Here is a 17,214-nt window from a genome sequence, read left to right on the forward strand (position 1 = left end):
ATTTAACATTATTATACAGGGCGCATAGCGCAAACAGTGGGGTATGACATTTTACTGATCGATCGGCAGATCCTGGAGGTATAATTCCAATTAGAAAAAGCTGCCAAATAACGTGTATTACTCAGATATGTCATTCATGTTTCAAGGGGTTATATAGTAGAAAAAATTCAGAAAGAATAATAAAAGAATTAGCTTTTCATACATTCCCCGTGTGTGTTCCAACTTGCAAACCCCAATTAGAAAATTGTTGCTCTGTTTCACCTGATGCCAAAAAAGCGAATTCCACGTGTTTATATATATAAGTGCAATATTCACTGGGATATTACAGAATTCGAAAAACTGAGGAAATTCGAGAAAAAACAGCTAGCAAAACGGTTTTTCTCAATGAAATTTTTCATTTTATTCTTTTAGAAATTTTTCTGAATACAGTGGGCTATTTCTTTTCAATAAATCCCAAGATATTACAGTTTTTAAATTGCGTATTTTTCGGGTCAGAGAAATTGTAGACATTTTGTATTAATAGTTAGCTATACTCGTTATGATATGCTACTTATGTTATTATTTTTTCGAGATGTAACAGCAAAAGTAGCACTCGTATTATATTCATGTTATTTGTACGGAAAACTATATCGTTCCAGAAAAAAACAATTTCTGCTCGATACAACCGAGATCGATAGAAGGATTTTTCGCCTGAAAAAAAGATAATGCGTCTTTTTTTCCCCCCTAATACCATAACGTCTTGCGTATAATCCACAGATGCGAATTTTGTACTTTGAAAGAAAATTTCAGCGTATATGTGTGTAGTCCGCTTCGGCGTATAATTCGCTTATGCAAATTCCATTCATCATAAATGGGTTATTTGTCAGGTTTTCGTAGAAAAGATGTTGATTTTTTAATAAAATTAGTAAAATACGATACTTTACATTTTTAACGGTGTGTTTTTTGCGTTTTTGCAGCACAAATACAACATATTGCGATATACGACGTTATCATAATTAAACTTGATTGTGATATTGTAATATGAGTGCGGCTATCAATCAATAAAATTTTCGAGTTATTTTTTCACGGCAAAAATAGCAAATCAAAGCCACATAGTAAATGCTGGTATTTTCCATGTTCGTGAAACGATACGATCGGACTTCGATGCGTCGCACTTTTCAAATTAGTATTTCAGTTCTCAGACTCAAGTATAGATGGCAGCACTAGAAACCACGTCTTCCGGAAAAAAAAAGAGCGAGATTTACTTTTTCGTTTTATATAATTATTTATCAATTATTATAATTAAACTAGGGCTGTGAATAGATCAAAATTTTTAACTGATTAATCGGAAACCTTTAATCGATTAATCGAGTTTTAATCGAATATTTTTAAATGTGCTATCACTTCATAACAAACTTTTTGTGGTTACTTTCTTTTTTTAATTGATGCTACAAAATACATTTCATTCACCTACACTGTATTCGCTATATGGAAACACATAATGGAATCGATTAAAAAATTAAGGCTGCACGATCATGAAGTAATGCTGAAAATTTTTGTCGTATCGTGGAAATTATCCACTAGGATGTTGTCATGGAAAATCTTTCATTTTAGGTTATTCACTGATTTCGAAACTTCTTTCGATCTTCAGTACTGCTATTTTTTCTCTAGAAACTACCCCCAACACTGAGCTATAAGGAGATATAGCTCATCGCTTTCCCTATAGCTCATCGCTTTCCCTATAGCTCAGTGCCCCCAAATGATTGTAAAATGGGGGGACCTGATGTGTACATTGGAGACATCAGGCGAAATTTTTGTCTTGTGTCTTCTAAAACTTCCATCAAGCCCGATTTAAAACTGAAATCATTGGTCAGTTTTCTTTGAATCGACTTCTATTTCTCCCATGTCAAAATTTTTTTCAAAATATCGATTTAAATATTTTTAAATATGATCACTTTTCTGAAATGTTACATATAGGAATATAATTCGAAGACATCCAATCGGTTTCGTTAAATAAATCAAAATAAATTATGAACTTTTAATAAAAATTTTAATCTGATTGAGCGAGTCTAAAACTCTTAACTGAGATTAACAATTAATCGATTGATCGGGCTAGCCCTTAATTAAATTCGTAAATTTTGATGTGAAATTTAGTGTCATTTTGATATAGAATTACATGCATCGAAGCAGTAATTTTCCACTGTGAGCAATTTCATTTGGATAAAATAATGTTGATCCCTCTCGCCATGAAGAGTTTTCTTAATCTTTATTTTTTATATATTAAAATATATGCGTTCGGAATTAAAATTGTATTTCATCCACGAGAAATCAGAAGATAATAAAAACTTTTTCTGCACCCCAGCTGCATATTTTCACAAAGTAATTTGGTGTGTACTAAATTTTCTGCTTACTTCATTCTTGCGAATAATTATTTTAATTTCTGTTTTCCCTATTTCAGCTACTGCGAAAGAAGATACAGTATACGATGGTAAGTATTTATATTTTTTATATTCACACTTGCACAAGTTTTAGCATACATATTACTTTTGATTCTACAAGTTTGCTTCAAGACAGAAAAGACAGACAGTCTGTTGTTGGCAGAAGTCTTTGTAATATTTTTCGAGTAAATAAATGTAATTTCTATTGCGTATTTTATCGAGACTTTGTGCTGAAAAATAAGTAGAATACAACACTGAAGAAAGTTAAGATTTTAACCGTTTTCATAAAATGTTCTCACGTCCTCAAATAGTTCAATCTTTTTTGAAAATTTCAAGATAAGATCATTTTATTTTCATTCAACCTAGTGATACAAGTCGTCCTCCTACGTTTCGGGAAATTCTCCGTTTTTTTTCCTCCTTTTCAAGTTTCCGGAATTTTTCTTTTCTCAGAAAATGTTTCCCTTACATCGAAGAATATATCTTCATTAACATGAGTGTTGTTGTGGTTTTTTTTTTTCGACTGACTAAACAATAGCCGCCAAAAAATTCCCAGATTTATTTTTTATTTTTTTGCGCTTTTATTTTATCCGGAAAAAGTTTCTGCTGTGGTTTGTTGCCGGTTCGGGTCGCAATAGTGGTACCATCTCTTGTGAAAATTGGGGAAAGTGACGTCACTACAGGTGCGCGCGCAGCCGTCCTCCTTTCTCAGTTATCGAATCTGGTAAACCTATTCAACCTTTTAACGGCCAATGTTCCCGATCATGAACATCGGTTTTATTGATGAGAAAAAAAAAAATCGTTCACGAAAGCACTTGATTTTATTTTCTAAAGGTGTGAGATTCCAAACTTAATCTACAAAATAAAAATTTAACTTGTTCAAATCACCTATATTTTAAGGAATACCATTTTTTTAAATGTAGTTTCTGTGAACATTCTGACAAAACCAGAAGAAAAAACATGCATAGAATAACTTTTTTTTTTTCATGAATGTTTTGATTGATGCTTCTGAATTACAGGACTAAAAGGAGGAAAAAAAACAAAAAATTATGAAAATCAATCCAAATTTAAACTTGGCCTGCAAAAGACAATATATGCATATGGAACAATAAAATATTTTGCGCCCAAGCTGTCTTGTGAGCTCTGAAAAATAATAACCGTTAAACGTGTGTCAGTACAAATAATAATTTTAAAAAGTCTATCCGCAGAGAGCACAAGAAGACCTGCAACATATACAACATGAAAATTAAAGCATTTTAAGTTCAAAACATGGAAGGCAGATGGCAGCACCAGCAAGATCTTGAAATAAGCCCGTCTCTGACAACATAAATACGTTAGAGGCCGCACCTTTCCGGCACGTACCGATCCGTTAGAAATTCTGCAAAGGAATATGTACGGGTGCACATATATGGTTAAGTTGTAGTAGTCGCACAAATAATAATGGAAAGAAAAAAGTTTTTATGGAGTCTTCAAATAAAAGGGAATTTCTCAAATGAATACAATTTTTTATGTATCCAGTAATCAACATCACAATTATCCCATTGTATTACAGTAATTTCACACGCATTTTATCTTAAAAGCTTTTCGAAATGTCCTGAGAAAAGGAATTTTCTGGATGTTATGCCGAAACTGATATTCGGAAAGAAAAATGAATGTGCGTGTTATGAGGAATTGAAAAGTGTCTCTGGTGTATTGGTTAGTGCACTTGCCCGGTATGTATACGAACCCGCCGGACGCGGGTTCGTTTCCCGGGGGAGGCAAATCACTTTTCTTTCCAAATATCAGTTTCGGCATAACATCCAGAAAATTCAATTTCATCAGTATATTTCAGGCCGAAAAAATACCATCTTTTCGAAATGTGTTTGGCAAAATCTATTCTGTAGTTTTGGTTTCATCGTCAAATATGTGCCCTCATGTTCTTTTCCCTCGTTTTCAGTTCCTATATGCGAATACAAAGGCAAGATGTACTACGAGGGTGAACAGATATATCCGGATGAAGATCCGTGCCTGATATGCCTGTGCACTAAAGATTGGAACGGAATCAGCAGCGCCACTTGCAGACAACATGATTGTATGCTGGAACGTGACGCCAGGAAGCTGAGGCAGGGATGCATACCGATTTATCACGAGAAAACGTGCTGTCCGATTGACTACCATTGCGGTAAACAAAACTCACTTCTGTAGCTTTAAGAAAAATGTTTAATTAAAAAAATATATATAATTTTACATCCAATATTTATTTATTTTACTAAAATTTATTTTCTCCTAGAAGATGAAGATTTCACATTCGGACGAAATTCCAACAGAGTACCGAGTTACAAATCTGAAGACGATGAAGGTATGCACATTTTGTGATACGAGTCAATCATACCATATACCGGGCCATAAGTAGGATCGACCTTTGGAGGGGATCATTTCGGGGGAGGGGGGGCGCCAAGATTTCGTCTACAGAATTTTCAGTTACTAATCTTCAGAAAGCATTTTAAATTAACATAAATTAAGATAGCATCTTGTGGATATTTTCATTCGATATTTTAATTATTTTACAAAGATGTTTAAAAATATTTTTAATTTTTAATCGTCTTGGGGTGGAGGGCATGGGCCCCGTGCCCGACAGGACCGTCATTTCAACGTGTTCCGGGGGGGGGGGGGGCAAAGAACATGTGTTCAGTGTATGTATATATATATTTGTGTGTGCGTGTACATATATATACTATTTCTACTGTATTTCTCAAAGCCAGGGGGGCATGATGTCCCCTTAACCCCCCTCCCCAAATAACGGGAATGCCACGGGGCCCTTGTGTCCCCCCCCCCCTTGTGTACGTCTCCGACCATATGGGTTATTCATCTACATCTAAATTTATACAAATACAAATACAACGCCACAACAGGCAAAATGCCCAACGAGGTATCTGATAAAAAGATGCCCATAAAAATATGGATGTCATATGTTTCAAAAATATAGCAACCCAATTAAAAATTCAATTAACAAAAACTGTAAACAATATATACACATGATAAAATATTATACAATGCCCATAAAGAATACTTATGGTTGTCTTATTCTAAGAATGGATAGCTTCTCGATTTACCCCAACATGTTTATCGTATTTCTTTTTAAACGTGTCAATTGTGTTACAATTTACTACCTCCGGGGGTAAGCTATTCCATTTATTAACAACCCTATTAGAGAAAAATTCCCTGCGACACCATAGCCTTGCATTGTCCCTCACCAATCGATACTGGTGTCCCCTTGTAAAAGCAGTGGATTGGCGGTGTACTAAAAGTTCATGGTCCATCCTATCCATCCCATTGAAAATTTTAAACACTTCGATCATATCTCCTCGACACCTGCGTTCATCCAATGTAAACTTATTCAAAAAATGAAGTCTCTCTTCATAACTCAAGCCCCGTGTGCCAATAAGGACACGCGTAGCTCTTCTCTGCCCCCCTTCAACCAAGTCTATGTCCCTCTGTAGGTATGGTCTCCAAAACCTTACAGCAAAGTCCAGTCCAGGACGAACTAAGCCTCGAAAAAGCTGAAGAATGACTTTAGGAGAACGCGAAGAGATCTTTTTGAAAATGAGACCGAGCGTTCTATTCGCTTTTTTCACCACCGCTGAACAATGTTCAGAAATTTGGAGCTTATTGAGTGAGAAAAGTATAGGGGTTGGTGAGTGAGGAAAGTATAACATTAATTTGTTAGTTACACCTGCATTAAATGTTCACATAAGAAACTCGAAGTTCTGAATACGATGATATTTAGAAATACATGGTATATATAGTATACACGGCTAGTTTTGAACTGTCTACAGCCTTAATACCCATCACAAGGTTACGAAACTCTGGGAATGCCTTAATGAAGGATTCGGGGAGATACTGAGACAGAAAAAAAAATTAGCTGTTGACATTCACCATTAGGGGGTGGTTTCTACACAAGTTGAAATGCACATACAAATTTTTTCAAAACATGTTTCCAAACTGATCCATATTCGTGTATTCGTGACAAGCATATCTAGTTCAACCATTTCCCTTCAAGTTTCTTCACTAAAGAATATAACGTTGAGTTTACAAGAACATGCCTTGCTGGTAAGAATCTCTTACGAATACACAGTGATTCCGCACCAAAAGCTATGTGAAAAATTTCGGGCTGAAACCGAGTCTTCAGAAATTTTCCTCATGATTTTTTTAAGGCGTTCTGGAAATTTTATAATTTTGTGATGGGTACTTAAGCTGTAGACAGCTCAGGCAACACAAACTTTGACTATAAGGATTTCATTTACTAATTCAATATCATGGCAGTGTGTATTTAAAATGGTCGATTTACATTTCACAGATGAGATGTGCTCCTTCGAAGGCCGTTATTACCCGATCGGTAACGTGTTGGACATCAAACACCCGACGAATTGCGTTACGTGCACTTGCAAAACGCCGCCCGACTTCACGTGCATCCACAGTTCTTGCCCACCGCCACCGAACAACGACTACGTCAACTGCAAGGCCGTCTACAAACCCCATTCTTGCTGCCCTGATTATACCTGTGTACAGAAAGACAGTGAGTTCACCTCGTTTCATTGATTTCTTTGCAATCATTTTTTCCTCAGTTAGATAAACGTTTTAAATTTCAAACTGCTTATTAATAATTGCTTAATTAAACTGTCATAATCAACATAATAATAACGATTATAATCTGCAAAACCGTTCTCGCATATTGCGATATTTGTTTCCACTTTATTAATGATTAAAGCGCCCCTCCCCCCTGCAAAAGTAAAATATGGACGAGCAGGGCATTTAATGAGCTCATGAGGTCATTAAATTGACAGGCTTTCCAGATGAGTTTCCCACTCATCTATTATAATATACTTAACATATACACGGTGGACGATAAACTTGGGTGGCCAAGAGTTTTTTTTATTAAAAAAAGTTCGAATTCCACTCATAGGTGGCGCTGCGAACTAGTGTGGTGACTCATAATTAGAAAATTAATTATGCACTGTTTGTGTTGCACTTTATGCATGTCGAGTTTTTTCGTTTACAGCTCCACCTAGTGAAATTTAAACATATTTTTTTTTTAATTTATCAAAAAAAAAATCTAGGCCATGATAATAATACGTATTTACGTATTTTAGTACAAACTGCTTACCTTTTTTATGCCAATTGGTTGACTTGTTATTAATTTTTAAAATGTGTCCAAGACTTCTCATCCATCTTGTATAATTACCGATGGCAATTTACCTGATGTTTTCTTAAGCAATGGGACTATTTTAAGCACTTTCTACAGATCTTGGTGCAAACAAAAAACACTACAACACGCATGAAGTCAAACTTATTTGTATAGTATCATTAAATATCCAACCAAAATTTCTTGATGACCTGCTGCGCTATTCTGCTATACTATGATGTACAATCGTGGAAAATTCCAGGGGGAAAATCCAAGATAAAAGAACATGAAGTTTTTTAAACAAAAAAAGATAGAATCAAGAAACTGTAAATGAAAGGATAAAATCAAATTAAATCTATAAGTGAGGTAAACACAAAAGAACGAGACATTTTTCTTATAACGATTTTGAAGTTGATTAATTTATAATATTGTTTAATGATTTGTGATTAAAGTACATAGTTTATAACGAAATGTGCATTGCAGGTAGGGCATGTCCTGATCCCATATGCCAGGGAACCAATTGCTGGCTGGTGACTCGGGAAGAGGATGGTTGCTCCATATGTCGATGCAAATCCCGGTGCATGCCCTGCCCAGAAATGTGCCAACCCGAAAATCCAGATAACGAATGCTCTGGTTGCATATGCCATATCAACGCCACCGCCCTTAGTAAGCATAGAAATAATAATAGCGATTAAAAGAAAAAAAATGGTAGAACAATGTAGGCTTTCACGGTCGCGGTCGAGATAGATTAAGAGCTATATTCCGCTAGAGAATAGAATTCCAAATGTCTCGTCCATATCTGAGAATGAAAAATTCACTGAAGATTGGGCAAATATGGACGAAAACGCTACTAATTAAAATTTCTTCTGGGCTACGACTCTTCTTGTTTATTTATTTTTAGAATGGAAATTTCATTCTATTTACGTAGTGATTTTTTATGGGGCTCAGTACTTACAAGGAAAGGTCCCAAGGTGACGACATTAAAAAGTTTAGAAGAAAAGCACTGATTCTACTCATTTAAATATACGCAGAAATATAAAAAAAAAGCTGGCGTAATTCTTATGAGTCACTCAAAAAAAAAATTCAAATATTAATAGTTTGAACGCCAATAGAGGCCAGGAATGAATTTAAAATCTCGCAACTCTAGAATGTTAGAGTGACACCATCCAAACAACACATGATCAAGTACAACACAGACCAGTGTTATCCGAAAGAAAATTTTAGGAGGGTAATTTCATTCCTATTCAAATTTCAAGAAGTAATTTTGTAATCTGGGGGATTATTTTTTTTGTGAGAAACAGAAGTAATACTATATTAAAGAAATACACGAACTTATAAAATATCTACTTTCAATAACATAGGAACACTTATGATTGTGATTTAAAAAAAATTGAAACAAAAACTGGTGTTTTTATACAACTCTGCAAGCATCTCTCTCTCAGATAATTGCTTTTATTTTCTCACAAATGTCGTTCATCATTAGGCCGTACGATTATTGAATTTTTACGATCTAATTCTGTAACCCTTTCTAAAGACGTTATTGATACTGAGAGCCATATTATTCTTATAATAGTTGGTCTTGAAAATTCAAGCTCATCAGTAGACGGCAACAACACAGAAGATATAGAAGATGATAAGAATACGCTAGAATCATGTAAAGTATGTGCATCATGATTAATAATTGCTTATAGTTTCAGATATATTATAAATATACATCTCATATATTTATATCAACTAAAACCTATTTATATTAGAAATTCCACATAGAGTTTACGAAGTGAATCATTCGGTGTAGTAGTAGTAGTAATACCAGGTGTATGATCATTTGAACAATTTTCAAAGATAAATTTATTCACTGATGAAGCTGCCAAAATTAGTCTTAATACACAGACTAACTTCTTCTATCTGTATGCCAGAGGTAAAAGACACTACTATATCTACTATTGCCAATATTGAAATAACGCTATTAATTTGCTGTATTTCCACTATACAGGGGTGTAAAACACTAAATCTTATTTTTTCAATAAATAACAGAGGTATTGAATTTATAAAACAAGCAAATTGTATGATTAAATAGACACACAAAAACCTTCAAACTGCTCTCCTCTAAAATTTATTTTTTGTGACATGGTGCCCTTACCTCCAGCATACAGATGTTATCATATCATAAAATAAAATAAGATATTGAACTTAAAAGTTTATAGATAAAAAAAATTAATTTTTTGAAAAATTTCAAAACTTCATTCTTTTTTTTGCTGCATTTCTACATCTTGTTTCAGAACATGAAATGTGCCTTAGGAGAAACATGTATGGTGTCCAAAGTCAAATGCGACATAGAATCATGCGAGCCCATTGTTAAATGTAAGTTAATGTCAAATTTACTTCTATCTTCTAATGATAATCTTGTCATTTTTAACTAGAAGTATCCTATTCTTTCTTTTCACTTTCTATGAGAAGAGTGGCATATATTCAAGTATATTAACGTCATTTTTTTTCATTGTAAAATTTATTCATTTAACCTCAAATTATATTCGCTCCGAATCTTTTTATCTGTAATATGCAAGGGGACAAGTTTTTTTTTCATATTTATCAAATTCATCAATTACACTAGGGCATTATGCATAATCACAGATAAAGGGGATAAACTTCAAGTATTTATCAAATTTACCGACGACACTTGGCTATTATGCCTATTCGCCGGTAAATTGATAATTTTTTTAATACAATTTATCAAATTTACCAACGACGCTTGAGTATTATGCATATTCACTGGTAAAAGTGATAAATGTATCAAGCTTACCAAGAGGATTGGTAAGTATGTATAATAACCGATTTATCACATTTGCCGTAACCCATACACGCACGCGTGATAAAGTTATCTCTATATAAATAGATAATAACGTACAACTATGAGTTTAAGTAAAAATTTATAACAAAATAAATAAATTCTTTTTTCTCGAACTTCGTTATTTCAATTGGAACTTGAAATAAAATCAATGTCTTCATCTATTCTTTCTTTCAATCTGAGCACAACTCCGGTCTATCGCGATGGGAAATTTTATTACCGACTAAGTTGTGCTGAAAATGTTAATATGTGTGTACCTGACAGTCTGAGTGCGCATATTGTGTTGTGGGTAAGTTTTTAATGCCGCCATCCCTGTATTTCAAATTTTCAATGATGCGTGATGACTGAATATTTGTGCCGTTGTAGGCATGTGGCGAGACTTTTTAACGGGGACATCGTCTCGTATTTTCTTCATCTGTTAATAAATTATAATTGATTTATTATTCAATTTTATGTACCTCATTCATCTCAGTATCATATATTTAATTATAACTAGTTCAACTGCTCAAGATTTGGCTATAAAAACAAACTGGCAATTATGTGAACTTTTTTTTTTATCCATGAATATTATTTTTTTATCCATTAGTTCCCAGGACTAGTTTTGATACGCTTTTGATCATTTGTATTCACTATTTATGATTTCAGGCCAAGAAGTTATTTACGGCTGTGGTCAGAAGGCTTGCCCATCAGGTTGCGAAGAAATCGGAAGCTACGAAAACGGGTGTCCAATATGTCATTGTGAAACAGAAGGTCTCTTCATTATAATTTTATTTATAAATTATTTTCCCTTCATAATATCAAAATGAATTTGTTTTCATAATTACGCATCATCCATAAAAAAACAAAAATAATATTTATATTTTTATATTATTTTAATAATAATGCAAACTCTTTAATTCATATTTCAAATAATATTGCAATAATCCTGTTTCCAGTAGTTCATAAATTCTAATGAGATATTTTAATCGAACGAAACATTATTTTATTCACAAACAGGTAATATAGTAAAACCCCTCTGTACCCCTCAGATGCGGTCATCCCTGTTTCACGGCCAAATAAAAATATCCCCGCAAAAATACTAATTAAATAATGTATTTCGAACTCTGCTTAAGGGGTCTCCCTTCAAATACTGTCACGGACACCATTTTCATCATTTGCTCTATTGGACTAAAATCCCTGTACGGACACCTACAATAGTTGCAACTCTGGTTCGAATTATGCTCACTAGATGACAGCATAACTTCTAATATTTGATTGACTTTGGTGGCTACTTTTCAAGGAAATTTTGGCTTGAAGTTTATTAATGTTTGGCGACTCTGATGTTAGTTTTCTGGTTGTGCTCGTATATGTGTTACATGATTTCATGCTGTTTCAAATGGCTAGCTCTGTTAAAAATCGCCACTCTATATTATTAAGGGACGAGATTCCTCAAAGAAAAAATGTGTGTCCTCGAAAAACGTAAAAAGTCGTGCTCTTGCAAATGAATTCAATGTCGGGAAAGCACAGATATGTTCCGTTTTGAAGCAAAAGTAACTTCAGAAAAAAAAATGGCTGGAAACACGGAAATCAAGCTATACAAAATAGATTTCAATATATAAACTTTTGTATAATATTTCTTTTTATGCATCTGTGCAATAACTATGTATTTTCATGACTTTAAACTCATCTTATAGTCAAAATTTCGTCCATACACAAACAAAGAATCGTATCATTTACTCTGTTAATACCGTATATTACAGTTTTAACAGAGAACACCCCTACCCGTGACGCAGCCACCCTTTTTTTACGGACGAATTTTTTTTTGTCCCGCGAGTGTCCGCAAAAGAGGGGGGGGGGGTTTGCTGTATATGAAAATTACCAGTTGTATTTTATAACTCACAACTACTGAGAAGTTGAAATGAAAATTGAGTATTACATAGATTCGGTTGAAGATGTATTTGTGTTGATTTAATCTGGTACTTTCATCAGATTTTAAGTAAAGTTTAAATTTTTTTTCAGGTCTTGCATATGAAATCCTATGTAAGAAACCGGTGTGTGATGACGGGTGTATTATGGAAGGTAGAGATGATAACAAATGCCCTATTTGTAAATGTTATAAAAATGGCGTAGGTAAGTGATAATTTTTCTCTTTCCTAGCATTATTTGTATACAAATATCGTATTGATATATAGTCATGAACTAAATTATTTCTGAATTAAAAAATTTAAATACAATATCTTCGCATCCATTTTCAATATAAACACGATGTATTAAAAATGGGTGGATTTTTCTCTATCTCGTAAATAATTCTTAGTCCTCATTGATTTCTTTTTTATTCAAATTAAAAATATTTGTTTTTAATTTACTAATAATATAATATGCTATTGAGGAAATATTGATGTCATTTGCTTCTAAACTTCATTTTTGAAAGTTGAATTAAAAAATGAACTTGGAATTATATTTTTTTTCAAAAGAAACTGTTCTTGTGTGCAATGATCGTTTTCTTGTTTTAAATGGGTAACTAATAATGAAAAACATCATTTATTCAATAAGATAAGCAGTGCCCAACGAGCGAATGTAGAGGGTTCAATTGCACTATTTCACTGGGTTCAGACGGAACCTGCGCCGAATGTTCCTGTCAATTACCGTGTAAACCTAAAGAATGTCCGTCTGGTTGTGATCTCGATTTGGATTCCATAGAAGGAGACGGTCTCACTTGCGGCTGCAAGTGTTGGAATTCTTCAACTGGTGAGTAATTAAATGTATAAAACTCTAAAACTGAGGTAACACGAGCGATTCAGATGTACTAACGTTACTTTGTTTTCCAGTGTGTTTTATTTGTTACTCTATTTTAAAATAAGTCGTTTTCTTTTTCCTACACAAGCTATGGATTACATATATTCTAAAGAGATAAGTCAAAATTGTTCAGATGTTTCTTGCAAAGGCTACAACTGCGTAGTTTCTAGCGATGAAAATGGCTGCCCAACTTGTTCCTGTAAAGAGCCCTGTGAAATTCCAAAATGTCTGGATGGTTGTTACTTGCAAAATGAGTCGTCATCCTCAGGACTTTGCCCAACGTGCATCTGTAAATTATCACGTTCTGCTCGTGGTAAGTAAAATCCTTGTGGGGAGTTTTTTTTTTTCTCCTTTTTTTTTCAGTTTCAAACATTAACCGTGGTTTAAATGCCACACCATGCACTCTTAATTGAAATACCATTCTACAATGAAATTTCACTTTTTTTCCCCCCTCGGATGCAATAAAATAACATTCGCACTTCAAGTGATACGAGGTGTTTTAAGAAGCATGATTGAAAAGAATAATTTTAGAAAAAATCATAAGATGCTTAAAGTAAAATGTGAAGAAAAAAAACATCAAAGCAAAGAAACGAAATCGAACTATGGGTTTTGTTTCAGCTCCGTGTATAAATTCAAGGATATTCAAAAAAAAACTTCAGTTGATGAAATTTGCGCCTGTTTCTATTATACTCAAAATAACTGTACCCGTAATATCTGCATGGAAATTTATCAAAATACAAAGAGTAGAAATTCTTGATTATTGCTTCTTTTACGAGCTAAAATAGCCCCAAATCTCAAAAAGAATACCGAGAAGGTCGTAGAAAATGGACATGCGTAAATTTCTTCCAGCCAAATAGAAAAAAAAAAGGAAGCAGATTTTAAAAAACATTGACCGTATAAAACTTCTAGTTTTAATGTTTATTCACCTACCACATTACGGGAATGGAACTATTACAGCTCATTTTCACTCGTTTACGTGATATTATTTCATATTTCAACTTTAGATATTACTATACCGTAGGATTTTCACTCCTTTCGGAGGGTTTATGTTATTTATTTATATATATATAATTTATTTATATCGTTTATTATGAGAGGGAATAATATTTTGCAATGTGAATTTTTTAATGAGATTCGTTCATTTTTGCGAAAACCTAAAATAACAAAGGAATGAGCCATCAATAATCTACTTGTGATAATTCCAGCTGATTCCGAGAAACACTGTCCTCCGCCAATATGTCTGGGATATACGTGCAGTGTTATCGTCGGTGAAGACGGCTGCCAGAAATGTCGCTGTGAATCTCCTTGTGATGAGGAACCTTCATGTCCTTCTCACTGTAAATTGGAACCTAAAGCACCCGAGGGTAGATGTCGGGCCTGTGTGTGTTCCGACACGACAGGTATGTGCAAACTAAAACGCATTTTTTTCATATAATAACAAATATATGCATACTACTTCTACTTACTATTGTCTAACCGATGACAATTGACATGCTAAACATTAACTGTTGATATACTGTACTTCTTGATGGCATTTTCGCAAATCCGAGCAAGGCGAAAAGTCGATGATACATTTTAATACATTTCATTCATTTGCTTTTCTAAAACTATTAAAAATCAACCAATTGGCATAAAAAAGTGTGGTTTGCACGGAAATGCGTAAAGTTTTTCCTTTTTTTTAATACATAAATAGTGACATGAATAGTACTAGCATTAGTAATTCCGTGGGGTAATGGATTGGATGGAATGGACCCTTGTTATGGCCACCTCGATCTCTACATTTAAGCGAGCGCACCACCCCCCCCCCCCCGCTTGATTTCTTCTTGAAAAGATATGTCGAAGACAAAGTTTATACTTCACTTTTAACCAGAAATGAAGGACTGAAGTCAAGAATCACCGAAGGGATCGTAACTCTCGCGTAATTGATATTGCCAGATGAGTGTGTTGAAATTGAGTATCGTTTGGATGCAGCTCGACTTACAAAGGGTACTCATAATGAAATTTGGGGGGGGGGGGGGGTTAGGTTATGCTACGCAAATCGAAATAAACATTAATTATAAGCACTGTTTGTATCGAATTTGATATGTAATGTCGAATATTTTTAATGATACATTGTCATCTGAGTGAAATTCTTAATTTTTTTTAACTATCAAAAAAAACCCTCAACACTAAGATAATATACTGAAAAACTGAATTTTCTGGATGTTATATATATATATGCCGAAACTAATATTTTTAAAGAAGATTGATTTGTCTCCACCGGGAATCGAACCCGGGTCCCCTTGCATACTATATATTTTGATGATATTTTTATTAAACTATTTAGTGAAAACCATATTTTTTCGTATCAATTCGTTGATTTTTAATCTTTTTTTTTTTTAATTTGTCGTGAGCTTTTCGCCCATTTGCAACTAACTGAAAACTATCTCTATAAAAGAGAAACCATGATGGAGAAAACAAGAGCTCAATGCTCGGTACTTCGCACCAACTAGCAACGGCACGCAATATATTGTAAAATCATCGATCTAAAAGATATGATAGATTGAATCCCATGTTATTCAGAAAGGCATAAACATTCGCTCAAACGTTTTGACTTTAATAACATTACATAACATTACGTTCCCGTACTCTGAGCAGTTTTTCTCAAAATCTTAGACCATTAAAGAGAGATTTATGCAATGAAAGATAGTTCAATTTATGACCACCAGGTGAAAAAAATGGTGCTTTCTATAGCATTTCCCTCCCCCCCCCCCCCATGGTCTATATAAATAACGTATATACCACGTTTCAAGGAAATACGTCCACCAGAACGGACGTAGTTATACTGACACTGAGTAGTGTCAGTATAACTACAGAGTACACCCTGGGGTGATTATAATTATTATTTAATATTTATATTTAGTGTAAATATTATGTGATTAGTATTTATTAATAATTCATTGAACCCAAAATTGAACACACGCTTCTATTTTATTAATCATTAATCTCGCGCACAAGAGTATCTTGACAATTATTTAAACACGGAAGTTTATTGCTAAATCCTTTTTATTTGTCGTCAGATTTATTCAGATGCATCCAGTCAAGTTATCACAAGACTTGATCTTTTGATTGTGTTGTTCTCTTTCTCAGAGCCATCGATTTCGAGCCCGTTGCCTTCGAAAGAAGATTCAACAACGACCAGGCAACCGAGCAGGCAACCGGAAATGCGAGACGATTGGGAAGCGGACTTCATTCCGTTGCCGGGAAAAGATATCGTTCCGGGTGTGGACAAAGTGTATCTGCTGCACAACAAGGAAGCCGTCGACCATTCCAATCACGACGGATACGCGTATCCGGTATTCGGGGGAGAGAAATTGGAATCTGGATTCTACATCGACGAGGACAGGCTTTCGGGCTTCGCCGAAGACGAAGACAAGTTCGAAGACGAGGCTTTCCTGCATTACGCTGGGGATTTCGCAGAAGAGAAAGGCTTCTTCGACGACGCCATGGAGGAGAAAGGCTTGAACGACGACGACGACAAATGCAAAGTAATCTCGAATAAACTCAATACATTTCTTTTTCCCTCTGTCATCCTAGAATTGAGTATTCTACTCGGTGATTCCTATACAGGGTGCATAGATAACAGGGCGTATGGTATTTTACGGACGAACCGTTGATCCTAGAGGCATACTTCTAATTAGGAAAAGTATCCAAATAATGTGTACTACCCAGATATGTCATTCATGTTGCAAGGGGTTGTATAGTTATTGAAATGTAAACTTTTTATAAGGGCACCCTGTGCTCAAGAACCCAAATAGAAAGCTGTTGCCCTGTCTCTCTTGAGGTCAACAAAGAAAATTCCACGTTTCTTAGTGAAATATTTGCTGAGATATTTGAATCCAAAAAACGGAGGAAATTTTGGGAAAAAACAGCGTTGAATGAGAATAAAACGGTTTTTCTTTTGCATTTAACACTGTTTTTTCCTTCGTTTTTCGAATATCTCTGAATATTTCCCTTAGAAAAGTGGATTTTTTTTTTCT

The 17,214-nt window shown here is 34.3% G+C and overlaps 1 protein-coding gene across 1 annotated transcript in view; it reads left to right on the forward strand.

The window, feature by feature from the left end:
• Positions 1–17,214, forward strand: part of LOC149076256 (uncharacterized) — a 195,156-nt gene that overhangs the window by 146,699 nt on the left and 31,243 nt on the right. Inside the window, exons 6-18 of the mRNA XM_089242204.1 lie at positions 2,438–2,467; positions 4,351–4,575; positions 4,684–4,752; positions 6,751–6,969; positions 8,059–8,241; positions 9,149–9,234; positions 9,855–9,936; positions 11,066–11,170; positions 12,419–12,529; positions 12,953–13,147; positions 13,284–13,508; positions 14,401–14,595; positions 16,325–16,722. Of these exons, the coding sequence (XP_089098330.1) occupies positions 2,438–2,467; positions 4,351–4,575; positions 4,684–4,752; positions 6,751–6,969; positions 8,059–8,241; positions 9,149–9,234; positions 9,855–9,936; positions 11,066–11,170; positions 12,419–12,529; positions 12,953–13,147; positions 13,284–13,508; positions 14,401–14,595; positions 16,325–16,722 (2,123 nt within the window). The remainder of the gene's footprint in view (positions 1–2,437; positions 2,468–4,350; positions 4,576–4,683; positions 4,753–6,750; positions 6,970–8,058; positions 8,242–9,148; positions 9,235–9,854; positions 9,937–11,065; positions 11,171–12,418; positions 12,530–12,952; positions 13,148–13,283; positions 13,509–14,400; positions 14,596–16,324; positions 16,723–17,214) is intronic.

This window comes from Pholcus phalangioides, unplaced genomic scaffold (genome assembly GCF_987345545.1).
Source record: "Pholcus phalangioides strain wild (caught in Gottingen) unplaced genomic scaffold, Ppha-v1.0 ptg000015l_1, whole genome shotgun sequence".
NCBI classification, from domain to species: Eukaryota; Metazoa; Arthropoda; class Arachnida; order Araneae; family Pholcidae; genus Pholcus; species Pholcus phalangioides.